The sequence below is a fragment of the Chelonia mydas genome, chromosome 14, assembly GCF_015237465.2.
Source record: "Chelonia mydas isolate rCheMyd1 chromosome 14, rCheMyd1.pri.v2, whole genome shotgun sequence".
In the NCBI taxonomy this organism is placed as follows: Eukaryota; Metazoa; Chordata; order Testudines; family Cheloniidae; genus Chelonia; species Chelonia mydas.
In genome coordinates this window covers 12,609,455-12,636,523 of record NC_051254.2, presented here as the reverse complement: position 1 = coordinate 12,636,523, position 27,069 = coordinate 12,609,455, and the positions used below count along the sequence as shown (strand labels likewise).

The 27,069-nt window shown below is 40.8% G+C and overlaps 2 protein-coding genes across 9 annotated transcripts in view; one reads left to right on the top strand and one right to left on the bottom strand.

The window, feature by feature from the left end:
• Positions 1–1,203: 1,203 nt before the first annotated feature.
• On the top strand, positions 1,204–5,711 carry LOC102931021 (nucleoside diphosphate kinase). The gene is made up of 5 exons (XM_037913909.2): positions 1,204–1,399; positions 2,034–2,166; positions 3,365–3,466; positions 4,680–4,792; positions 5,461–5,711. Exons 2-5 carry the CDS (start codon positions 2,038–2,040, stop codon positions 5,576–5,578), a joined length of 462 nt encoding a protein of 153 aa, XP_037769837.1. The 5' UTR covers positions 1,204–1,399; positions 2,034–2,037; the 3' UTR covers positions 5,579–5,711.
• A 2,523-nt stretch (positions 5,712–8,234) lies between these two features.
• Positions 8,235–27,069, bottom strand: part of MBTD1 (mbt domain containing 1) — a 55,713-nt gene continuing 36,878 nt past the window's right edge. For all 8 annotated transcript variants that reach the window (XM_037913902.2, XM_037913901.2, XM_037913899.2 and 5 more), the window contains exon 16: positions 8,235–12,612. In XM_037913902.2, the coding sequence (XP_037769830.1) occupies positions 12,494–12,612 (119 nt within the window). In that variant the 3' untranslated portion in view covers positions 8,235–12,493. The remainder of the gene's footprint in view (positions 12,613–27,069) is intronic.

Here is a 27,069-nt window from a genome sequence, read left to right as displayed (position 1 = left end):
ACAATCCTGCTGTCAGGGTGCCAATGCCTGAGATAATGGGGCATCCAGGATTTCCAGGTTTACGGATCCTGGGTAGCAGATAGAATACCCCTGCTCGGGGTTCTAGGGGTGTGTCTGTGCGGATTTGTTCTTGTGCTTTTTCAGGGAGTTTCTTGAGCAAATGCTGTAGTTTCTTTTGGTAACCCTCAGTGGGATCAGAGGGTAATCGTTTGTAGAATGTGGTGTTGGAGAGCTGCCTAGCAGCCTCTTGTTCATATTCCGACCTATTCATGATGACGACAGCACCTCCTTTGTCAGCCTTTTTTATTATGATGTCAGAATTGTTTCTGAGGCTGTGGATGGCATTGTGTTCTGCACGGCTGAGGTTATGGACCTCAAGTGATGCTGCTTTTCCACAACTTCAGCCCGTGCACGTCGGCGGAAGCAATCTATGTAGAAGTCCAGTCTGTTTTTTCGACCTTCAGGAGGAGTCCACCCAGAATCCTTCTTTTTGTAGTGTTGGTAGGAAGATCTCTGTGGGTTAGTATGCTGTTCAGAGGTGTGTTGGAAATATTCCTTAAGTCAGAGACGTCGAAAGTAGGATTCTAGGTCACCACAGAACTGTATCATATTCATGGGGGTGGTGGGGCAGAAGGACATAGGAGATAAGACAGATTCTTCTGCTGGGCTAAGAGTATAGCTGAATAGATTAACAATATTGTTGGGTGGGTTAAGGGACCACTGTTGTGGCCCCTTGTGGCATGTAGTAGTTTAGATAGTTTAGTGTCCTTTTTCTTTTGTAGCGAAGCAGTGTGTGTTGTAAATGGCTTGTCTAGTCTTTGTAAAGTCCACAATCTCTATGTCTAGAGTTTCTAGCCAGGCTTTTAGGGTAATGGGGCTATCCCATGCCTGCCTTGTTTCTAGTTCCCCTTTACCCTGTTCCTAGCACCCTTTGCCCTGAGTCTGGCCTTTATCCATCACCCCCTTTGTTTGCTACTTGTCCCCTCCGGCCAAAGCCTCAGCCCCACGGCCCCACACCCTTGAGCAGCTGCCAGCTCCCCCAGCGCCCCTAGTTTAGCCATGGCCTTGCGCCCTTCGGCCTGGGTCTCTCTCATCCCCCTTAGCCAGGCCTTTTGGGAGCAGCAGGGCTTGTGCTCCGTCGCCAGGCGGGGGGCGGCCCCCACAGCGGCTTGGGGAGGGGCGGCGAGGGGACAGGTTTCTGTGAAGCCCCAGACCAGCAGGCCACGCTGGGCATGGGGGCGGGCTCTAAAGGCGCCATGTTCCGCAGGGAGGAAGGCCAGCCCCTCTCCGCCGAGGGTGGGTTCCGGCTCCGGCTCCGGCTCGCCCCTCCTCTTTCCCGGTGGCCGCTGAGGTGAAGGCGGGTGACCAGCTCCGCAGCGGCATTAGCAGCTCCAGGGAGGTGAGGCCGGCATGGGGGCTGGGCAGGGCTGGTCTGCGGGGGAAGGAGGCTGAGCCCAGACCTGGGGGGGCGACGCCCCTTGAGCCGGGGCCTGGGCTGCCCGCCACACCGCGGGAGCGGGGCCACCGGCCGGGCCGGGTCTCCAGAGCCGGCCGGGGGCGGCGGAGCAGGGAGCCCGGCTGGGGCCTGAGCGGCAGCCCTTGGGCCGGGTCCGGCCGGCTCGCCGGGCCCCGGATGCGGTGAAGAGGAACTGAGCGGCCGACGCGTGGGAAGAAGAGCCGGGGGATCCCAGCTACCACGTGGCCCCTGGGCGGGGAGGGCACGTCAATGGAGGTCTCGATTGGAAAGAATCGGGGGGGCACTGCAGGAAGGACTAAGGGGGCATGGGCGGGAGTGAACGGGGGCCAGGCAGAAGGGGCCAGCAGGGGCTAGGGGTGGATCCAGCACGTGTCTGGAATCAGAATCCCTGTAAGTGGCCTCCCTGGGTGGCACCCCTCGCCCCTTGAGGCCACTCCCTGGGTGATTGAAGTCACCTTCTCGGGCATGTCTGTTAATCGGGACAGGATAGCGGCAAAACGGGCTCTACCTGTGTTGTCGCCGCCGTACTCTTACCGCTCCCCGTTTCCTTTCACAGGATAATGGCTTCTCATAGCGAACGCACTTTCATTGCCGTCAAGCCTGATGGAGTCCAGAGGGGCCTGGTGGGAGAAATCATCAAACGGTTTGAACAGAAGGGTTTCCGCCTGGTGGCCATGAAATTCATGCACGTAAGTCCCCCCCACACACACTTTGAGGCAGGGCTGTTGTGAGGCTTAATTAATGTTCCCACAGCTCCCTGCAATTCTTTGTGATAGAAGTCAGTTTGTTATTACGATATGTGTTTTTTTTTCTCTCTCATTTTTTACTTGCAAATCCTAGCCATCAAAATGAACTATACAGAAGCTTCATTCTCCCCTATTGTTTTTCCCACATCAAGGAGTTGGCAAAGTGAAAACTTGTAGTCCAGTCTTCACAAGAGTTGATCTGCTTATTGTAACTTTTTTTTCAGATATAAATACACATACCAGGCCAAATTTTCCCACACATCCATGGGATGTAACTGAACAGAACAGAAAACGTGAAAGAACTGTATTAATTTAGGAAAAAGAAAAGGAGTACTTGTGGCACCTTAGAGACTAACCAATTTATTTGAGCATAAGCTTTCGTGAACTACAGCTCACTTCATCGGATACATCAAATAAATTGGTTAGTCTCTAAGATGCCACAAGTACTCCTTTTCTTTTTGCGAATACAGACTAACACGGCTGCTACTCTGAAACCTATTAATTTAGGCTAAGTCTGGTGTAGCTTCCTTTCAGTTGTCTCTAGTCATATCAAACCATGACTACAACCTTCTGTTTCACAAGAAATAGAAGAGATGCAGTGTAGTTGTGTCTTGTCATATATATCAAACCACAACTACACTGGGTCTCTTCTATTTCTTGTGAAACAGAAGGTTGTAGTCATGGTTTGATATGAGTAGAGACAACTGAAAGGAAGCTACACCAGACTTAGCCTAAATTAATACAACCTAATGTTAAGTAAGCCAAAATGACCATGACTGGAAGGTTACATCAGGAAATGCAATCTTCCAGATGTCTTGTATTCATAATAATCCACAGCCATAAACTAATATAAAGAAGAAATCATAGTTTAACAAAGAGCGCATGGTATTGAACCTGCCTCAATGTAAATTCTTTGCTAAAGTTAAAATTAGACAAAACTTGTCCTGAGTTGTTCTGCATGTAAAATACGGAACAAACATAATTAGCTTGCAGAAGCAAACTTCTTGCTGTTGATATTTATTTCATGATGGATATGAAGCCATCTCATCATTGATGTTGTAATGTGGTGCTGCTTCTTTTTAAATTTTATTTGTTTTTAAAACATTGCTCTCAAAATCTCACATTCAACTTTTCTTTACAGGCTTCCGAAAACCTTCTAAAACAACATTACATTGACCTGAAAGATCGGCCATTCTATCCTGGTTTAGTTAAATACATGAATTCTGGACCTGTTGTGGCCATGGTGAGTAGCATTTTATTTACTTAAATATATATTGTGCAGGACATGGCTAGGTATCTTTCTTTTAATTATATAAACTATTTTTTTAATTGTTAGCATCTGTGGACACTTTACAGCTTTAAAAACAATTTTTTTTTTTAAAATTACACTCTCCCAATATATAAAATAAAGTGGTAAAAGAAAACAAGACAATTTCCACATGATCCAGTGCTGCCCAGAGCACTTCTGAATGGCGGTCTACGCTAGTCCTGCATTAGTAGAGCTGCACTGGAAGTGGTGCAGGAGTAAGAAATTTGAAGAAAACTGCTAGTTTATATGTCAACAATAGTTGTATAGCAGATGAAACAACTGAAGAATACCCCTTGTGATGTTATATAAAAATTATTTCATAGCTATTTTATAAACAGTCTGTTTACAAAACTTGACTTGGGAAGTGGGGAAGGCTTTTCATGAATAGAACATGATGACTTCATTAGGATTCCCTGCCATTCATAGTGGTTTCTGGATTATAGGGAAACAGGAGGGCTGTATAGAGTCCTGAAAGTTGCCTAGCAGGTGAAGTAGTAACTGGTTGAGATTTCCAAGGCAGCCCAGGGGATTTAAACACTTCAGATAACTTTACAGTTAGACTACTATGAAAGTCTCTACCTTAATTCTTAAACAGTTATTTGAGCCAATATAATGGTGTGTGTGTTTTAGTTTTCACTGTTTTGTGCCTAATTGGCTCCATGGAGTCTGAACTATTTAAAGATGCTAATTGCAGGCCACTTCATTAGAGGTTTTCAAGTGGCATCTATGTGAGAGCGACTCAGGAGTGGAAATAAAGTATCTTCTCTCCATAAGCTTTTGTTTACTTGATTGGTGTTAGCAAGAAGTGTGTCCATTGTTCTTCAGGCCAGATGTTCTTCTCTTTAAAATCTCACTTCCTTCAGATATGTTCTGGTAACCAGGAGCCATTCTGATGCTATCTACTCTCATGCCTTATCACAGTGAAAGATAACCAGTGAAACAAATGTAATTTACCAAGAATTGTAACCATTTATTTTATAATTTTCTCTTGTTCCTAGTCTTCTTTTAGCAATTTAATTGATACAGATTATGAGATAGATTTAGATCTTTGTGGGGAAGGCCTTTGTTTCCTTGCAAAGGTGAGTTTTCTGTGATGCCTTGAATGGGTACGGAATAATGTATTTTTTTTATTTTATTTTATTTGTAGGTTTGGGAAGGTCTCAATGTGGTTAAAACTGGCAGAGTTATGCTGGGAGAGACTAATCCTGCAGATTCTAAACCTGGTACAATCCGTGGTGACTTCTGCATTCAAGTGGGAAGGTTGGTGCTGAAATTATTATAAAATCAACTTTTCTAAATATTTTTCCACAGTTACAAGATAAGTATATTTACTGCTTTCATTGTAAGCATCATTTGAATAAAAAACTAAAACAAACGCATAAGAGCAGAAATTGTGCAAAGTCACCAGATCCCTATGTCTTTCCTTGAAAGGTATGTTCTCACCTATGCATATACATTATGTATAGAGAAAATAAGTCTGATACATCAAGCTATTTTAATGTGGCTGTACTGTTTCCTTTTTAGCGATCCAGTTTGGCATGGGATGAACTTCATGTTGCCTTCTGGAAAGCTTAGGTAGTTAGACATAAGAATCCTAGTCTGAAGCTGAATTTAATTTGTAGGACACAATCCAATAAGGTTGCTTATACAAAGCATTTTGGGTTTAATTATACATCAGAACTGGATGAAAAATGATAATCAGGTCAGGGTGGTGCTGTTAATAGTTTGGGTTATGTTTAGAACTTTCTGTTAGGCCCTAATTCTATTTGTGAAGTGTGTGTGTGTGTATTTTTAAGAGCTGTACCACAAGCTCTAGCTTTTCAGCAGTAGATGAATCTCCAGACCTTCTGTCCATATGGACAAGTTACTAACAGTTTCTAAAGCTACTGATACCTTCTTTGAAATTTTGTGATTGGCTTTCTTCACAGGAACATCATTCATGGCAGTGACTCTGTAGAAAGTGCTCAGAAGGAGATCAATCTGTGGTTTCAGCCCACAGAGCTTGTTGATTTCAAATCTTGTGCTCATGACTGGATCTATGAGTAAAATGAAATCTCTAATGAATTGTGCCTTCTGAACACAGCATCTCATTCCAGCAGCTATTGACCTGGGAGCAACCATTATGATTACCTTTACATAGTGCTGTAAAGTTGATCAAATAAATAGATCATGGAAACTATTTCTGTGTAGTCTGTATTCACTGGAAAAACATACTTAAGTTTGCATGGAGTAGAACTGGTCATTTGTACAGATGTATACAACTTTGCTTGTGGGGACAAAATGAAATCCACATTCAGGAAACTTCTCTGAAAACATGATCAAAATGAAACCGATTAACTGTTACTGTACATCTGTTACGGTGCTGAAAACAGGTATGTGTTAGCTGCCCACATAAATTTGTTTTCTCATCACAACCTGAGACAATTCTTTGAGTCTTCTTTCAGCCTGCCCCTTTGCTCCACAGCTTTTGCAGTTTGTTGGCTACAGTGAAAGCAGAGGAAGCACATTAAGTATCAGTAGATACCATGAGAGAGAACTAAAGAAAAGCACATATCCTTGCTTATTAGTTTTACACAAGTTGACTCACCCATCAGAAAAATCATTACACTTCTGCCCTGTTTGTCAGTCTCTGTGTAAACAGTAGTATTATCATCATCTATACTCCACATTATAGGACTACCACTTGGAGTGCTTTGACTATTTTAAATTAGACCTCTGAAGACTAACAGATAATTCAGTTCATAAACTGATGCTCTGCTAAACAGGACGTAAAGTGAAAATGTAGCATGTGGTAACCAGACTCGAGTAGACATCTGATTGTAATGGCGATTTTTGAAATTAATAGTACATACCTGTTGTGCAGCAAATAATGAGAATAGGATTGAATCTCAACCCATACATTGCATCTGTTTGTAATCTAGTGATAGGGTAAACAACTCAGGAGCTTAACATGAGCTGTCTGAAAGATCTACTAGCAGACAGGATCAGATACCCTTATCAGAATGGCTAAGACATGAAACCCCTTATCGGAATGGCTAAGCATTGAGAAGCTGAACCATTACAGCACTATGCTGGCAAAATTACATATAAGACACTGATTTGAAAAGCTCCCAAACTCAGGTATAGAGTGGGTGACAGAAAATTTGCTTGGAGTATCTCCTATGGATTGAACAGTTTCTACAGTGGTGATCATACTTATGAGAAAATGTTCAAAGGAACAGGTCCATCCACTATACTATGAAGCTGTAGATGTCACAGCACATTGAGTGAAATAATTTCCATTTTATGAGGCACAGGGATAACTGACCTCTACAGTGACAGCATATGACCCAAGTCTCTTGACTGCCATTTCAGTGCTCCTGTTCATAGGACCAAACTCTCTCCTGTAGGCTATAGTTATAGCAGAATAGTATGAAATTTGATAAACTTGCTCTGTTCTTATGCTATGATAAAGCCTTATGGCACCCTTAGTAATGAAGGCCAACAGGGAACATGGTGTACTAGCCAACTACCCTACATCACTTAAACCATACAGTTAAGGCACTTGGTGATTTAGCTCTAATGGATTTTAGAAGAGATATTTGTAAACTGAACTGGGCTCAAACAATATTACACATAACAATTTGATGTGACAGCCAATGTCCCATGTATTCTGCAACTATATACTTACGTTTAGTGGTACTCTAGCAGAAATTCTCAATTTTCTAGCACTTTCTAATAAATGAGGTCTGATGGACTTTAATATGAATAATCCAGTCAGTATAGTAACTTGTTTACTTTTATAGTGAATTCAGTTTTTTAGACTGTCCCCATATTTTCAGTTTCACAGACTGGTGGACTACCAGGTGTAGCTTTTAGAGGAAACAGCTCTCTAGCTGCATGGGGCAGGTTACATTGCCCAGTTGTTTCAGGGTGCCTGCCTCGCTTGGAAGACAATGCTGCACTAAGTTTGTGCTCCCTTCTCCTTTACCCGTTTATCTTCACAACTGAGGATACAAACAGCTTTTTTCCTCCAGTGAAAGCTGGAATTGTTTTTTGTAAACAGTTCTGTAGAAACAAGTAAATTCCACAGATTTGCACTTAAGCCATTACTCACCGTCTACACTGCTATTTGTTCCCGTGCTAGTTGGCGGTGCAGTGTCTCTATTCTACATACCACTGCAAATGCAGATGTACCCTACTACATCATGATTAGCACCAGCACAGTCTTACTACTCCAATGCACCTCACTAGGCTAAGCAGCACTCAGTGCAAATCACACTGCACTGTCAGTTGTGCTGGCAGGGATGCAGCTGCACTGGTGGCTAAATCACAGTTTAGACAAAACTGGCAAGGACTGCTTAATAGTGTAGAATTGTGAAAGGTCTGGGATATGACTCGTGGCAGCTTTCAAAAGCTTCCCTCTCAAAGATAAAATTCCTCCCTCCCCCACAAGTTCCAGCAATGAAACCTGCACTGTGTATATGGTATCTTAAAGGAAAAGTGATAAGTTTTCATTCCCATTGAAAAGCAAAGTTTTCAAAAATAACTGAGGTGTAACTTAAAAATTAAAGTATTTCCCATAAGTATATTTAAAAATAGATTTGATTAACTGATTTCTATACTTCAGTTCTGTTATTTGTAATGGGCCAAATAAAGACACCACAATGTTTCTGAATATATACCTCAATTAAAAAATAAAAAGAAATTACCATCCACGTGGTCTTATTTTAACATTTTTATTTTGTGTAAAAAAGGCAAATTTAGTGAATTATTTTCATCTTGTACACAAAGTTATAATTTTAATGCTTTTCACATCCATGCTGAAAATCTGCAGTCTGGTAAAAATGAAAGTAACATTAATTTCTCCAAAAGCATTTTTCACTTATATACATTTCATGAGAAAGTTTTAAAAACTCTCTCATTGACCACACAAATTACCAAGAAAATAAAAGATTAAATTTGTACAGATATTGATCTATATATCAAATACATACAGAAATGATGTAAAAACCCTATTCATTTCATCTTGATTCCCACCCCAATATATTTTCCCAAGGGCAAAAGCTGATGCTTTTTGTTGTATAAATGGCTGTGACTATTTTTTTTAAATATGAAAATTAAAAGGAAGAAAAATTCAGCTTAATCACAGTTTTTTAATCCCTTCCCAATAAAGGATTGTTACCAAATATATATTAGCACCATAGTACAAATATTGGTGGGAGAGGGTATTCACATCACATAAAAACAATAATAATAAAAACAAACAAACACTGAAACCCGTGTTAGTATCCGTAAAACAAGAAATTGATAAATGCTTTAGCTTTCCTTATACACAGCAAGGAAAAGGTTAAGAAGTTGCATTTAAAACAACAAAATGAAGGTCAGCAGTAAAATTCTGAGCCATAAAAGAAGGGGGCAGTTACAAGGTAAATTTAGTTATTTGCACTACCCCTTGGTTATAAAAACTTGCTATGCCAAATATTGAAATGACTGTTTGATCCCCAACTTAGACATCAATAGAGATTTAAGATCTCTAACACCTCACCTTTCTTTTAGCCAAGTAACATGGTTCACAGGAGAACGAAGGAAGAAAATTCTTTGAACCATGTTATTAATTAATACTAGTACATATACAGTGAAGCCTGTACTAAAGACACCAGTGCCAACAGGTAACCCCACTGTTTTAAGAGACCACTTTAAAGACCACTGCAAGTATGAATCTGGTACGATTTAGCTCAACTTTTACGTAAACAGACCTCTCCCAAGCATGTGATTTTAGGTGATTCCTTATATGCTTTGCTTAGGACAGGTTTCATTGTACTTGACAGGTAGGTGAAGGATTTAAGTATTCTTTGGATTCAGAAACCAGACTGAAATTCCATCCTCAAATACACATGAAATTCCCACCAAAGTCAGCATGTGTATCTGAGGGTGGAATTTGGCTTGCAGATAGCCATGTTTAGTTTTTAAATAACCATTTTCAAGGAATATTATAAAGGTTGACAGACCCCCAAAATTCTCCATCCCTCCCCCTACAAGTGCATTTTACTATAAAAAAAATCCAAAGATTTCCCTTAAAATCTAGCCCAAATCAGGGTTATAATAGTCTGGATAATCCAAGTTCTGAAGATGGGCAACAAACACGAGCCCAGGAATCTGGATTTTTTGCCCTCATGATTTGACTTGCAACTATGGGCCCAATTCCACAACTCCTTTTCACATTAACCCGTATTCATACAACAGTGGTTCTCGTGAAGTCAACTGAGCTACTTGTGTCACTAGGGCTAGTCTACACTAACACTGTAAATCGATCTAAGTTACGCTACTTCAGTTATAACTTAGGTCAACTTAGAGTGGTGTCTACACTGCGCTACGTCAATGGGAGACGCTCTCCCACCGACTTAACTTCCGCCTCTCGGGAAGGTGGCATACAGACGTCTGATGGGAGAGCACTTTGCCATCGACGTAGCTTGTCTTCACCAGACCCGCTAAATTGACACTGCTGCATCGATCGCAGCAGTGTCAACTTAGCCAGAAGTATAGACATGGCTTAAATGTTATTCTATGGAAGTAGAGGCTTTATGAAAGCAGATGCATCTCATGCATCCCTTGTGCTCTGTGGGCCTAATTCTGCCAGCCTTGCTCACATTGAGTAGTTCTTTATATGACATGCGACTAGTCCCAGTGAAATCCATGCATTCAAGTACTAACCAACCTGAGGAAGTACCGGCAGAATCTGACTTTTTGATAGGTGACAGAGACCGTACTTGGTGTGACCGAGGCTCACCAAAATGCCTTTGTTTCAAGCATATGTAATCCAAAATCCTGGACTTGCCTTTACATCTCTCTGACCAAGAGCTGGGATTGTAAAACTACATTGCAGCCCTTGTTTTGGAAGGCTCTGATTTTTTTTTTGCGTTTTAAATAAACTAAATGAATTGAAGGGGCCTGGGAACTGAAGGGAGTAAATCTGAAGCTGGTCAACCTTGACAGAGTCCTTTTAATATGGATATTTTAAAGCTAAAATAGCTTTTCCACCTGAACTCACCGATATTTCACACCTGATAACCAGCTTTTGCTGATATGAGAAAACAGTTGTCAAAAAGGGATCAATATTACAAAAAATTGACTGGGGGAGAGGAGAAAAGGTTTCCATACATTCCTACACTATACAGGACAAGTTTTACTTTCAGTAGTAACTACAAAACTTTACATCATCATCATCCCCTCTTGCATAGAATGAGGTAAACCTGTGCATATTAACAATGCTTCTACCCAAAGTTAGAGCAATATTTTAGAAAATAATCGAATTGCTGGTTTTCAACTTTCTATGCATTTTTTTTTTTTTTTTTAAGTTCAAACAGTAATATACCAAAAAATGGTCTCCTGGGGCTCTGTGGGCAGATATTGTTAAAGCATTTCTTAGGCTGAAGGACCAAAGAAGTTAATAATTTTGATTAATTTCTTCTAAGCCCTACTGTATGGGTCAAGAGTCAGATGATCATTGTACTGCTCTGAAGGGGACCTCCAAAAACCCAGAAGCACTTATAGAACATATTCAGTTTATTCCTGAGAGTTTAGTGAATGAACCTTACTGGTAAAAGCTAAAGCTCTCGATGCCCATTCTTCCCATCACAACTCTGCAGGGTGGGGGGAAAAAATAAATAAATCAGGCTGCTAATCAACTCCAAGAATTAGGCCACCTGCCAAAATCCACACAGATGTAAAAATGGGAAGGGGGATTAAATTATTCAGCACTTATTAAAAATCCTCATATTTTGATGTTAGTCACTGTAATCTTCTGCGAATATGTCTAAAGAGATCTGTTCAGTTAAAGAGTCAAAAATAATTGGATGATTAAAGTGAGATTGGCGTCTAGAACTAAATGAGTCCAATTTACCAAAAAGCAAAATATTTTTTTTTTAAGATCCCAATTCCATTGTTATATTCTTGGACAGCAGAATATTAAAACCTCTGCAGAACTGAGAGTAAATTTTTGCCTTCATAGTAAGTATTTTTCTAGTTCATCTGGTACATCTCTTGAGGATGCCAACATACCCAAGTATTTGAAGATATGGAAAGCAGGAGTCTAGATTTTTCTGGGGAATAAAAACCAGAGAAAAGGTCCTCAGATTCCTTCCTCCCTCCAATATGTTTTCCATCCAAACATAAAAAACAGGAAAAGGTCCTGAATTTCTAGTTTAAACACTTAGTTTCATGTAATTTTCCACGAGAGAATCTGCTGAAGTTCCAGTTTAACACGGGGCTCAGTAAACATTTACTTGAGCATCCCAAGATTAAGGGCCCAATCCAAAACCCACTGAAGTCAATGGGTATTGAATCAGGCCCTAAATGAGTAACCATCTTGAAGAGTTAATACCACACCTCATGAAAGCACCCCCATTGAAATTGGGCTACTCACACAAGTAAGGCTTGGCAGGGCTGGTCCCCTTAAATCATGTATATGTTTTTATGCCCCAAAGTCAGGACTTCAGTTTTTTCCACAATGAAAAACCAGAGGTGTGACTCATACAGCTCACAAAAGTCCCAAATCTCCCAACTTGTACCAACAAGGTTCATTTGTAATGACAGTTCATTTGTATTTGCAACTATATCCTCCTCAAACAGTTTCCTGCAATCCTGCTAATTAAACTTTAATTTTACCAAAAAATTAGAATTTCAGTTTAAGAATGCACAATAAATCTGAATTTGAAAATATTACAAAATTCTTTCAAAAGCTTCAAATACAACACAAAAATGTCATTTTTTGTTTAATAAATTGTAAAAATTTTTCACTAAAATAGTTTCCCTGCCCCTCCAAAAATTTTTCAACGGAAGTTTCATCTACAGTTAGCAAAGTGCCCCAAGTACAGCTCTGCAACTGTACTATTGAAATGGGAACAAAATCAGTCAGTCAGTCTTGGAGAAAGGCTCTTTTCTCTATCACCACCACCCTGCCCCTCACATTTCTGAGCTGCCTTATGGTTCTTGTTTGATGTAGTAGCTGGCAGACCCATTGCTTTCCTGATCAGATGCTCCTTGAAGAAAGTTATACTCCTCTCCATCTAGCAACTCCTCCTTCAGCTGCAGTGAAGTCACTAAAAATAAAAGATAAAGACCCATAAAGAATTAAAAATAATTAAGATTTCCCTTCAGTTTAACTAAAACCTAACATTATTTTTCTTCCCATTAATAATTTTAAACTGAGCATTAAAAAGGCTAAAGTTTAGATAAATTATTTTCAAGAAAGAATATATATAGTAAATAAAATAGCTTCAGACTTGCGGATTTAAAGTGCAGTTATAATCAGAAAAAGGACTGTAAAAATGTATAAATTGGGAGGGGAGGGGGGAGGAAAGGGGTGTTCCACAGTAACTGCTTCTCAGTAAGTCTAGATTCAGCTTGTATCAAAAGATGATTTTCATTTACTCCCAGGCCTACAAATTTAACTTGGGATCACGGCCAGGGGAAAAGAACCACCAACCTAACCCAAGATGTACCTTTTACATTATCTCCAGGCTGCATAGTCAGAACTTAGCTGACAAGCTACATGAGGCAAAATAAATTCTGTTCACACCTCTACAGCTGGGTTGTCTCCACAGTTCTAATAGTGAAGTGGGCAGATATATTAATCACTAATACACATTACATTACTATAGCACCTTCCAGTCAAAACCCTAAAGGCACCTTTCTCATCAATGAATCATGAGCTCCCTGGTGAGGCAGGCAGATATTAAACCCATTTCACAGATGGGAAGACTGAGGCAGAGAAAAAGATTAAGAGGTCAAGTATGCCCAAGATCACATTGGAAGCATGTGGTAGAGCTACAGTAGAACCCAGATTTCATGTCTAGTTCTTTGACCAGCCTTCTCTTGGGACTCAGATACCTCACAGGAAGCAGATGCTTTGACTTTTCTGACAATAACTGCACTTTAAGTTACACCCTTAACATCACTTCAAATGATAGAATAACTTCACTTTAACAAATGCCCCTGAGGTTTAATTTTAGCCTCAGTGATCCCATATTAATACCTCTGGTTAAGCTAGTGACAAACTGAAAACCGATTACCCACTGTTTAGAAGAACAAATACTGGACAATGATGGAAAACATAGTAAATCCATCTATGTATAGGGCTATACTGCAAAAAAACACCAAAAAACCCAAAATAAAATTGTAGCAAGTCTCAGAGCCTGGATTGGCAGACTCAGGCTTGTGCTACAGCACTAAAATAGCAGTGTAGATTTTCCCCACTCCGGCTCTGACACCTGGTGAAGGGGATGAGTTTTAGAGTCCGAGCAGGAACTTCTACACTATTATTTTTAATGTCATAGTGCAAACCCCATGATTCTGAGTCTCTAGATCCGGGCTCTGAGACTTGATGCTGTGGGTGTTTCTTTTTTGCAGTGTAGACATACCCTCAAAGGGTCAACCAGTAAGATGTGCAAAAGTGATTTCTTAAAATACAAATATCCATGTTGCATAGCAAAATAATCCAAGTTCCAAGAGGATTTTTTTTTCTTCTTTACAAAGTCTGCCCTTCTGAGCCATCTGCCTACAGCAACCATCTTAGCATAAAAGGTCATTTTAAGAAATGGTAAATTAAGCTTCATCTTGTTGCAATGCTGCTTCCACATTGAAGACTAGTAACTGAATTAAGAAGCTCATGTCACTGGAATTCCACATTGTATTTTGATGAGTAAATGTGGCAAGTTTTGTCCAACCAAGAAAAACAGATGTTATTTCAAGCGTGTCACTACTATGATTATTTCTGGCAAAGTGACAGATTGAAATCTGTATGCAATGTTGGTGTAGCTGTGTCGGTCCCAGGATATCAGAGAGATAAGGAGGGTGATGTGATATTTTTTATTGGACCAACTTATGCTGATGAGAGGGACGAGTTTTCACAGAGCTCTTCTTCAGATTGAAATCTAACAATTTTCTCAGGTGGGTGCTGGGCTTCAAGAGTGAGAGTGGCCTGCTGTACCTTTAGAACTGGTGCACTTTGACTAGTTTAGAGAATAGACTGTATCAGCCAGTTATACACTGACTGCTTATTTGGGACAGTAATTCAGCTTAACTGGAAAAAAAGTGTAGATAAGTAAGTAATACTTGCATAGGGCTGTCTGGGTTTTTGATGCTCTCAGGCTGATGTGCTTTATCTCCCCCTATAAGTCTTCTGCTTATAAAAGAGAGCTGTTTTTAAACATCACTCAAAGCTAAAATCTCTTCTAGCTAGCAGTACATTACAAGGTTCTCAGAAACTTGGTGGCTATGGATTTAGAATAATAGAATATCAGGGTTGGAAGGGACCTCAGGAGGTCATCTAGTCCAACCCCCTGCTCAAAGCAGAGTCAATCCCCAACTAAATCATCCCAGCCAGGGCTTTGTCAAGCCTGACCTTAAAAACCTCAAAAGGAAGGAGATTCCACCACCTCCCTAGGTAATGCATTCCAGTGTTTCACCACCCTCCTAGTGAAAAAGTTTTTCCTAATATACAACCTAAACCTCCCCCACTGCAACTTGAGACCATTACTCCTTGTTCTGTCATCTGCCACCACTGAGAACAGTCTAGATCCATCCTCTTTGGAACCCCCTTTCAGGTAGTTGAAAGCAGCTATCAAATCCCCCCTCATCCTTCTCTTCCGCAGACTAAATAATCCCAGTTCCCTCAGCCTCTCCGCATAAGTCATGTGTTCCAGCCCCCAATCATTTTTGTTGCCCTCCACTGGACACACTTCAATTTTTCCACATCCTTCTTGTAGTGTGGGGCCCAAAACTGGACACACTACTCCAGATGAGGCCTCGCCAATGTCGAATAGAGGGGAACGATCATGTCCCTCGATCTGCTGGCAATGCCCCTACTTATACAGCCCAAAATGCCATTAGCCTTCTTGGCAACAAGGGCACAATGTTGATTCATATCCAGCTTCTCGTCCACTGTAACCCCTAGGTCCTTTTCTGCAGAACTGCTGCCTAGCCATTCGGTCCCTAGTCTGTAGCGGTGCATGGGATTCTTCCGTCCTAAGTGCAGGACTCTGCACTTGTCTTTGTTGAACCTCATCAGATTTCTTTTGGACCAATCCTCTAATTTGTCTAGGTCCCTCTGTATCCTATCCCTACCCTCCAGCGTATCTACCTCTCCTCCCAGTTTAGTGTCATCTGCAGACTTGCTGAGGGTGCAGTCTACGCCATCCTCCAGATCATTAATGAAGATATTGAACAAAACCGGCCCCAGGACCGACCCTTGGGGCACTCTGCTTGATACCAGCTGCCAACTAGACATGGAGCCATTCATCACTACCTGTTGAGCCCGACGATCTACCCAGCTTTCTATCCACCTTATAGTCCATTCATCCTGCCCATACTTCTTTAACTTGCTGGCAAGAATACTGTGGGAGACCGTGCCAAAAGCTTTGCTAAAGTCAAGGAACAACACGTCCACTGCTTTCCCCTCATCCACAGAGCCAGTTATCTCGTCATAGAAGGCAATTAGATTAGTCAGGCATGACATGCTCTTGGTGAATCCATGCTGACTGTTCCTGATCACTTTCCTCTCCTCTAAGTGCTTCAGAATTGATTCCTTGAGGACCTGCTCCATGATTTTTCCAGGGATTGAGGTGAGGCGGACTGAGGTGAGGCTGACTGGCCTGTAGTTCCCAGGATCCCCCTTCTTCCCTTTTTTAAAGATGGACACTACATTAGCCTTTTTCCAGTTGTCCGGGACCTTCCCCAATCGCCATGAGTTTTCAAAGATAATGGCCAGTGGCTCTGCAATCACATCCGCCAACTCCTTTAGCACTCTCGGATGCAGCGCATCCGGCCCCATGGACTTGTGCTCGTCCAGCTTTTCTAAATAGTCCCGAACCACTTCTTTCTCCACAGAGGGCTGGTCACCTCTTCCCCATGCTGTGCTGCCCAGTGCAGCAGTCTGGGAGCTGACCTTGTTCGTGAAGACAGAGGCAAAAAAAAAGCATTGAGTATATTAGCTTTTTCCACATCCTCGGTGACTAGGTTGCCTCCCTTATTCAGTAAGGGGCCCGTACTTTCCTTGACTTTCTTCTTGTTGCTAACATACCTGAAGAAACCCTTCATGTTACTCTTAACAGCTCTTGCTAGCTGCAACTCCAGGTGTGATATGGCCTTCCTGATTTCACTCCTGATTTCTCTAGTTCAATTTCATTTCAGCTCATTTTAGAAGGGGGGAAATGTCACTGAGCATTTTTCCTTTAACTTTTCAGTGGACCAGCACATTTCGTAGCAATCTGAAGGACAATTACAGGTACAAAAAGTGAATGTTTGTGTTTATTACTGTTATTTAATATCTACTACTGTAGTAGCTATCAGAAGCCAACCAGATTGGAGCCCCATCGTCCTAGGTGCTATACAAATATATAGTAAGTGACAGACCCTATCCCAAAGAGCTTGCAGTCTGGAAAATTCTGTTTACTCAGGATGAAAGGCTGATAAGGCATCCTACACAAACAGGTTGTATAACATTAAGGCTTTGGTCCTACAATTAGATCCACTAGCACAGCCCCTTGGATACTAGTGGGTCCGATCGCAGGATTGGGGGTCTTAATTTTTAAATAAAATGTGAAGAGTCAAATTCTGCCCTGGGATACACGCATAAGTCTCCAATGGACTTTAATGGAACGGACAGCTCCAGAAACAGAATTTGTTCCTTAATGTATATATAGCAAGGGAGTTTTGGCTGTTAAACCAGTTTAAAAGGAGAACAGTAATCCACTTTCTCTCATATGCTCAGCTCCTATGATATTGGCATAATCAATTCTGTCACTCTTCAGCAAGATGGTTGCCATCAGGAACAGGCTGAGAAATGCAGACTTCAATTAAAACCAGCATTTTAAGTTATCATTCACAGTTCGCATTCAAGGAGAACAGCTTATCTTGTGAACATTAAGATGGATATTGTTTCTCCTTCATCTTCCGAAACAGATGGCTGAATTTAAAAACTTCTTTTACTACAGATGTGTATGTACAGCATTCAGAACCAAGTTACATTATTTTCGTTACTAACTGAAACACTCAAATCCATAATTTCACTGTTTAATTTCATGCTTTAATTTTTGCTAAGCAGAATTAAGCATGATTAAAAAGCATGTACTATCTTCAGATCACAGATGCCTCATAATTCATTTTCTTTCATGGTCATTTTTGTAAGTGACAGGCAGGAAAAACTGTTTACAATAGAGGGTTTGCAGCATATTTGCAATTAATTTTTAAGACCCAGGATATGTTTTTAAATCTTCTAGCTTCCTATTTAAAAAAAAAAAAATCTGAAACACAAAGAAGAATGATATTATGGATAGCAGTACCAAATAGGTTGTAATTAACCCCGCAATCTGATTGAGTAAGAAAAGTGATACTTATCAATATATGAGCATATATGAAAAGCAGGAACACTGAAAAGAAAATATGGCAAAGTTTTCATTAAAGGTGCAGTACCCACATTAAAAGGTTGATTAATATACAAAAACTGATGGCTATCTGATGACCAAATGAATGAGAGAAGCATTAAAAAGTTTCAGTTACTGAATACCAAGTTAACACCACCAGTGTCTTTTCAAATGCAAAAATTTGATGTGGTGAAATCTGAAAATAAATCCCAAAACCTGTTGCTATTTGTAATCCTGCTATAAACTTACAAGCCATTTAATTATTCTTTTATTATGGTCCTATATCATCTTCCATGGTGATACACACTCCTGTGCTAAATAAAAATAAAATTTAAAAACATTAAAATATTTTAAAAATCGCTAAAAAAGCATCAGAGGACGATGTAAAACCTATAAAATCAAGCAACCTCACTACCTTGCATCATGAAAACCTCTTCCCTCCCTACCCTGCCCCCAAAACCTTGCTTATTTTTGCCTGTCCCTATGTCACATCTAATGTACAGCAGGGACCTTTTCTTTTATTAGTCTGTAGAGGACCACGCACACCTAAGGCATGGTATCTTTACATAATAAGCAACAACAATCATTAATAGAGAGATTACTCTAGGAAAACGCTAATACACAGAGGTTTAAACTGCTTTCCTACAACTTGAAATGCTTTGGTCAAGTTCCCATCCTCCCCAGTATTTAAATAATGCTTGTGGGTTTGCCCAATATTTCAAGTACACCCGGTGAGTTAGTAGGCTTCACATTTTGTCCTAGATCTGTTCAATTAACACGAAGATCCTGACAGTTAAATATTTAAACAACACTATTTTTCCCTGCTAACAAATCTCCTGAAGAAAAGTTTATCAACACCATGGGTTCAAGCTACACCTATATAATACACCACTTGAATGATAAGCAAAGAGATAAATACTTAGCTATAGTGCCTTAAATCATGAAGCCACTTGGTTGAGCATCCAGCTGATGAAAGGTTCTGAGCAGAAGGAAAGACACACAAGGTGCTCCCTCTCCTCATGAGCTACCTGCAGAGTGCTCTCAGTACCTTGCTACCCAAGGAAGCCACATACTCATCTCCCTTGTACCAGTGTGATGTGATGTCACTAACCTGCCCCACCAGGAAACATCAGACCCTGACTTTAGGGGATAACACACGTCAAGAAAGTGGGATTGGTTTTGGAAAGCAACTTCTTTCCTTGACAGCCCAGAGATCATGTCTTTCTCAACAGAGAGCGGTCTGAAGGCTACATTTCAATGCTGAGAAGTCATTTCACATACAACTCTTAAAGGTTCAAAATACAGATGAAAATAAAAGAAAAGCAGCATGACTGTGCCAGAGAACAAAAGCAATTCTTAAAGAAGCAAGATGAAGTATTATTGAATTCTATAGCCATACAGATGTTGGGATGAGAGGGCAATGGGATTTTTTAATGACCCTGATGTAGCTTTTCTGATAGAATATGAACATTCAGAGCAAACTGGATATCAGTCAGCAATACACTGTTTGGAAAACGAGAGCCTAATCTTGAGAGTGGCTGAGCACTTCTATGGGGTACTGAGTGCCTTCAGTTCCTTGTATGATCAAACCCCGAACATAGCAGTGGCCACAACAACCCAGGGAGAAAACTGCCAGTCAGAACATGATCTTAGATCAGCATCCAAAGCCACATTATGGTGTTCACAGCATCTCATCTAAGGGTGCTTGAAGAACATTACCACTAACTGGTGATAGATAGCATAACTACACCCTAACAGGTGTCAAGGATATTTTGAGTATCTGATACATCTGATTATCCTACGTTTGAAGGGAGACAGTCATGAGGATCTCAGAGCTTTTTTCATCTCTAACTTCTACCGTCCAGGATTACCTTATACAAACCACAAGACTTACATAAGACTCAGATGTTTTAATCTGCCAGACCAATATTATTAATAAATGAATTCTTAAAGGGTTTTCCCTATTCTCTGATTAAGATGGATAAAACTTCATTTTGTCAATGTTCAAATAAAACCAGTCTTTTGGTTTTGGAGCAAGCATTGCGGGGGGGGGACGACACAAACAAACCAGGTTTGTTTTAAAAGGGTAAATCTTTCCAATTTATTTCTTATCATACCCAACCATCGTCTGTAGAACACTGAATATAAGAGACTCAATTATGCTTAAATTCAAAAGACCTCTTTTTCCAAACAGCTGTTCTCTTATGCATGGGCTGTATGCAAACACAAATTTCTCTCCAGTTACACAGGGTGTCCAAGCCTTTAAGGAATAATGTGCAGTGTTCTAACAATGATGTTGTGTTGCATATTATAATTCATTAAGTTAAATGAAAGTACCTGCACACGTAAAAAAAAATCTGCTGAAGTGCAGTATGGTAGTTAAATCACAGTGTCCATAAGCCTCAGTGACCTAGAATCCTTATATTTGCCCTGGGAACCATTGCTCCCTTATGATGAATTCAGTGAAGTGGACTGATATGGACCAGTGGAAGTGACTATTCCTCCTACTTTACAGACAGAAACAAGTAAACAAGGCAGCATATTTCATGCCAGACCATGCTTTGTCCCCCACCCTGTTCAGCATTTCCCTCTGCAGTAACCAAGAGACTTTGATGGTGCTCATTACCTGTTTTGAGGCTGGGACTGAACTCTTGGTTAGTCCTGGGAGGCTGGAAGGCCTCCGGGGCTGTCTGTGCTGGAAGGGTTCGATATGGAGGAGGAGTCAACTCTTCATCACCAGAGAAGCTCCTCCGCACCCCACCTGCCATGGGTAGGCTCGACAAACTGACAGGCTTCTTCACAACTGGTATCTTCCTCTCTAAACATCAAGTCAAACTAAAGTAAACGCTTGGGTCAAAGTGAATTAGGTAACTCAGACTGGTCACTGAGAAATGTCTGCCTCATTCTGCTTTGGAGTCTGGAAAATAAGGGTCTTGATGTGAAATGGCAAAGTTCATTCATTTCGGGGATGTTAAAAATCCCAACTCTCAACAACTCCCGCCCCCCTTTTATTCTCTGAATTCTAGTGATTACTTGGATGGGCTATGAAGCAATCATTAAAGTGTCCCAGCCCTAATCCCTTTTACCAATAAAATAGGAGCACTTCAAAGTGTTACTGCAGCAGCTGCATTTCACAGCCAACACCTGATCTCCTGACCACATACTGAAACAACTTTTGTCTCTAGTTCAGAAGTGCAGTTATTAGATTTACACAGTGTGACAGGAATTTTTTTTGTTTGTGAACCAATCCCACTTAAAAAGGAGGAGTTGGGGTTTTTTTGCTAGTTCACTACATATATCTTAAATATATATACCACCATCACTTACTTAGCACTTCTATAGTGCCTTACAAACGTTAAGGAGTATTCTAATTTGGAAAAACAAACAAACCTGTTTTTTCTAAAAAAATCTTCAAGTTATCGGATACCACATCTTCATTCCAGAAGTTGATTTTCCCTCCAAACGCTCAATTTATTCCTGCCTCATCATATAAGAAAATCCTACTTTGTTTTCACCTCCAAACAGAGGCCCTGGTCCTGAAATTAACTCTTGGGGGCAAGCCCCTGTGCCTAGGGGAACCTCACTGCAGAATCAGGGCCTTAAACGCTATGACAGCATTTCAGCATCACCATTACTTACACTTGTTCTCAAAGCTACGCTGATGAATGCTAAGATATTGCCAGTCTAATCAAGTAAACGTACTTTGGGCTAACACAAGAGAACGGCCCTCAAGAAAGCTTTGAAGTCAATGGGACTATTCGTGGTAAGAGTTACACATATGATTAAGTTTCTTGTCTAATCAGGGCATAGGCGACTAAGGGTTGGCAGGTCTGGGGCCTCAGTTTGTTCTTCGAGGAAGGAAGTGACACAATCAAGCAGCAAGTTGTCTGTATAACCAGAGCTTTAAAAAACAGATAGGTCACATCATCTATTAAGTAGCCTTAGAACAAAACCGATTACTAGGAAGCAGTCAGTCCTGGTGGATACTGTAAGCTACCATACTATTCATTAACTGTCAAAGCAAATTGATAACTTGTCATCACTGCGGTCTTTAGCAGCACAATATTTGGTCACAAGAAACCAGTACAATATTCCATCCATTTCAAGTTGATACTCAAATTAGAACGGTCTCCAAAACATTAAAGGAGCATGCACAAGGTTTTAAAGATTGCAGCATTTTCCTTATTTGGGAATTATTGCAACCTACATCAAAACACACTGGCAAGATCAGAGACAATTAGGAGAAATCCATCGTCTCATAATTACAGGGTCCTGTCCCTTCAAAAATCCTGAGAAATTCTGATGTGCTATAGTTCCATTTTAGAACAGAATAACCATCTACCCAAGGTATGTGCACAACAAATCCAACCTGATCTTCCCTACTGTGAATAAAAAGCAAGTATCAGCGATGGCTATATTGATAGATGAGAATCTAGTGACTGATCTGAAGATGCCAAACACAATGTAACTGTCACACGTTATTCCACATGCACACAATTACACATAAAACACATTGGATGTTATCACTGTAAAGTGGTGTCACCACAAAATATGAATGCTGGATGTTAGCCTACAGTAGCAGCAGAAAGTTCTGAGGAGTTAGAACTATATGACCTGACAAATGGATCTTGCAATGAGCTATACCAATCCTAGAAAGGATAAGAGTCATTTCTTTGCAATCCAGATGTTAGCAAAAGAGCCACTGTTCTCCATCGTAAGCGGTTTGCATAGCAACATACAATTACCAGTAGGTTTATTGAAGGTAAGGCCAAGCAGGATGCTGGATGATTTCTGTTCCCCTTTTGATTATCTCCTTTTTCGGATATATTTTTAAAGCCACTTACAGGACTAACTCAGGCTGTATTACTTTACACATCAGTTAAAAAACCCTATAAAAAGCTTAGATTACAACAACTGAAGTGAAACAGACTCTGAAATCCAGTGTCAATGTAGATGTTAAATAATAAATATTAGAAGTTACCATTTTTCCTATGTGCTTCCTTCCTTTATATGAAATGGGCAACAAACATACTAAAAATATAAAAATTTATTGCTACTAAATTTGTGCTTATTAACTCCTTGTAAGTCACATTAAAAAAAAAACTACAAGAAGCATTTGAGCATTTATTTTCCCCAACCTAACATTTAAATGTTTTGCAATAAAAGCAAGACTATCATCTCAGCACCAATGTACTTGCTTTTAGAAGCTTAAAACAAATATCAGACTTTATGTAATATTCTTCCGGGGAGTGGAAGGGAAGAAGTATTATACTGTGGGACCCATTTCCAGTTAAATTGCTCCCACCATTCAACACTAAATCAGGGATTCACTAGTACATGTACTACTGTTTGCATTATTAAGGTACTTTGGAACAATTTGGGACTTTTACTATTAACAGAGCTTCATTATCTCAGGAGTTCATTATATGCATGTTCAATGGAAACAATACTATTCGCGTACTCCTTCCAACCGCATGGACCCATTAAGAATTTGAAATATTGCATTAGAAATGTTTCCAATACACATTCACAACATTCCGCAGAATGACTCAAGCCATTCTGGAGTGCAACATGAGTAAGTGTGAGTACCATGCATGTAAATAATAACTCATTGTAGTAAAAAAGTTACTCAGGATGTGTGGTAGTTTCTTGTTAAACCCCAGTATCTTGGCTGTTTTTGCGCACTGTGGGGAAAAACACACTAATATCACATAGATTTGTATGCTTCAAAAATGTTCTTTCCAAAACAAAATCCACCCCTTTCCCCAAAAAATTACAACCAAAGACTATGGAAAGAACAGTTTCTCCTTGCCATTGATTATTATTTGCTGAGATGCAGCACTTGTGCCCCTGTAACTTATCTGGCACAAACAAAAAACAGGAGGCAGCCAATAACAAGAAGATTTTTTCATGCCCATGTCCTCTCCTCCCCTTTTGGCCTATTAAATAGATTTCTTAGCTAAACAGCCCATCAGACTCTTCTCCCCACTCCACATCACAAATCCACTTTAGGTTAGTAAGAACAGAAAAATCTCCAACCCCCTAGGGCAAGAGTCTGCCCTGGTGGCGTTAGGTGAAGGAAGTTTCCTTTTCTGCGACTCAGTCTATCATCAGTGTTGTGTGAAGCAATGGCTTCCAAATAGCTTTAGGGAGACTTATGGTGGAGAGAGGGACAAAGCAAAAAGGAAAAAGATTGAGCAAACTCTGCCTACCAAGCTCCCTTCAGCCAGTTCTGGAGTTCTCCAAACAGAAGCACATCAAAATGCAGCACAGAACTTTTAGTGCACAGTAGCCAGGGTCCACACAGCCATTTAGGGCACGGTAAGCTAGTGCGCTGTAGATACATATGCTGCCATGCTGTGCACTAAGTCTCCACATTGACCACCACCTAGAGCTTTTTCCAGACAATAGGAGTCTTTGAAAGCTCCTTGGAGTGTCCTGCATCCTCCTGTTCCCGGGCTGGACATTTAAAACAGGGCTATGCAAAGATCTTATGGTTGAAGTACGATTTATAAACTAAGTTAATCTAAAAAAACCAAAAACAACCCACCATACTGAAGCAGATCTTCAGAACAGTTATGTCACCATGTAACACAAAATATGGGGGGACAGAAGTAATAACCACCACCAAGACTACTTGAGAGTAGCAAGTTTTAGCAAGTGGATAGAGGAAGATGACGACAAAATAGCATTGGGGAGTGGGGCTGTACCAGTTGTTTGCTATTCCTATTGCTATTCCTATTGCTGCCTTGCTGCACTCTGTCCTTTTGGAGCGAGCTCAGACCTTTAGGGGTTGCATAGAGAGGCCTGCCAGCATCAGCTGCGGATAGAAACCAACAAGACTTGGTCCTCCATTAGAAGGGCCAGGAGCAAGCAGAGGTTAATCAGGGCCCAGCAGCCCAGATAAAGAGGGCTGGCTACCTCTTTCAAAGGCCAGTTCTGGATGAGGCTGTGACAAGAAAGGAAGGCTTCTCTTTCTTGACCAGGCCCAGGTTTCTTGGGTTAAAGACCTAACTGACAGTATTTTGGTGGATCAGTGAAGGACTATTGTCTTATGTTATGAACTTCAACGCTGACATGGACTTTTAGCATTGTCAATTTATTTTCTGTAAAATTAAGATGAGTCCTCTCTGTGGCACATTCTGGCTCAGGCGAGCCAGTGATAATTGGTACCAACAATGAGATGTCCAAATCCCCTTTCATCACAAAGGGGATGATGGAAGACTTACTGAGGCTTTCAGTACAACAACAGCAGGCCCAGACTGAACAAGAAGCTCAGTGGACTGCCAACAGCTAATCCTGGGAAACTTCTCTAGTGAGAAGTCAAGGTCTGAACTTGTTGCTCTGCCCTTCCAAAAAGGGCAGGGTGCACCAAAGCAGCAGGGCCTCCAGTAAGGAGTGACCAGGTTTTGTGCACCCTGTCACAGGCATCAGCACCACCAGGTTAAGGCCTCAGGGAGAAAAACAATGCAGATTTATGAAACATGCATGTAATGTTAAGGAGGTTATGAAATCTTTTAAGAACTTTCCTCTCTGGCTAAGTACACACAATGAGGAAACTGGGAGTCAGATCACTCTTCTGTTCATCCCAGGAATGAGGAGACAGTGGATTGTAATGATGCAGGTTTCCTATGAAGAACTTGTTTGTTCTTGCACTAATTGTACAAGATCATCCAGGTTTTTTAGAAGGCTTTGCATGTCCTAAATGGTAAAGAAATTTGGCCAAAACTTCCTGCAATCTCAGCACCTGTCCGTCACAAGCCAGGCCGCGCACTTGAGAAAATTCTTGGCATCAGAGACTCAGATATATTGTTTCAAGAGATCTGGCACTGATGGGAAACGTAACTGATCTTTGAGCACCAAATACTATGAGTTCAGCAGGCCTTACTGGGTGAGAAGATGAATACTCTTCTATTTAGTGCCTTTGTATGCATGGTGATTTATATGTGTACATAAATTCCTGTTGGCAGGCAACTTAAGAGGGCATTAATATGAATAAAAAGATCATTGTTATGTCTCCGGCTGCCACCTTCAAGGCCTTGAAAACTTGTTTAGATTCTTCAGAGAGACACCTGATCTGACAATTCCATAGGAAGGTAACTGAAGGAAGAGTATATGTAGAGGATCACTCCACCTGATGTAAAAGGCATTTGGTTGTTATATCCCCGTTCACATATCTGATGCAAAACCACTGTACTTCCAAGGTTGCCTTGGGAGGCAAAGACACCTACCTGTAAAATAACCTTAACAACTTAAACAGAGACCAAAGAGACAGCCTCTTTAGGATCCTCTTGTACCAAATGTGTGGATTTCTTAGAGTGAACCAAACTGCACTATTACTGAGCTAGACAAACATATGCAAGGCTCTAATATAGTCCATGAATTCCTGTGCTCAGTTAGAAAGCAAACCTTCTTTCAGAAACATCCTGGATCTTAGGCTGTTAATTTCAAAAATGCTCCCCCTCTCATGCAGACTCTCATTTGGGGTATAGATTTTTTCTTTTGTTTCCTGGTGTGTTAGGAAGGAGAAACTATAAAAGACTTGAGTCACTTATCAAAGGATAGGGGTACATCCTGCATGTATGCTCTAGTCAGGTTAATTCTGTGTCCATGATAAGACCAAGTTCGCAAGGGTTGCCGTCTCCATTCATTGGTAGAGAGGATCTGTTATGTCTTCCTAATAATGCCTCTGCTATTGGCAAAGCTCAGAAAAGCTAATAGACCCAGTAGGCCAAGCCAAATATGGTTGTCAATCCTGCTGCAGAAGACTGAACCAGTACCACTAGTCTGAGAGCCAAGTCTCAGATTATCACTCGGAATCAGGCTATCGTGCCCTATCTCCACCTATGAGTCCCAACAGTTTAGTTTGTGACAGCATAGTAATCAGCAAGCTTGATGTCTATGAGCAGAATGAGATACAGTTCAAAGCTGAAGAGGTCTGTGGTGAGATGTAGTTATGCCGATGTGATCTCTTGCTTGACAACCTTCTTTGTCCACCTAAATCGTAGATTAACTATATGGAAATATTTAGCAAATACTATGGCCTACCATGAACTAATCCAAGATAGACTGGTGTCTCTCTATAGACCCTTGTTGTCCATTTTGAGTGAAGACGTTCTTGGCGGCAGTGACTTC

Coding starts and splice junctions, on each gene's coding strand:
- LOC102931021 (XM_037913909.2), top strand. CDS start 2,038: ATGGCTTCTCATAGCGAACGCACTTTCATTGCCGTCAAGCCTGATGGA. Junction 3,467..4,679: donor CTGGACCTGTTGTGGCCATG/GTGAGTAGCATT, acceptor TTTTATTTGTAG/GTTTGGGAAGGTCTCAATGT. Junction 4,793..5,460: donor TTCTGCATTCAAGTGGGAAG/GTTGGTGCTGAA, acceptor CTTTCTTCACAG/GAACATCATTCATGGCAGTG.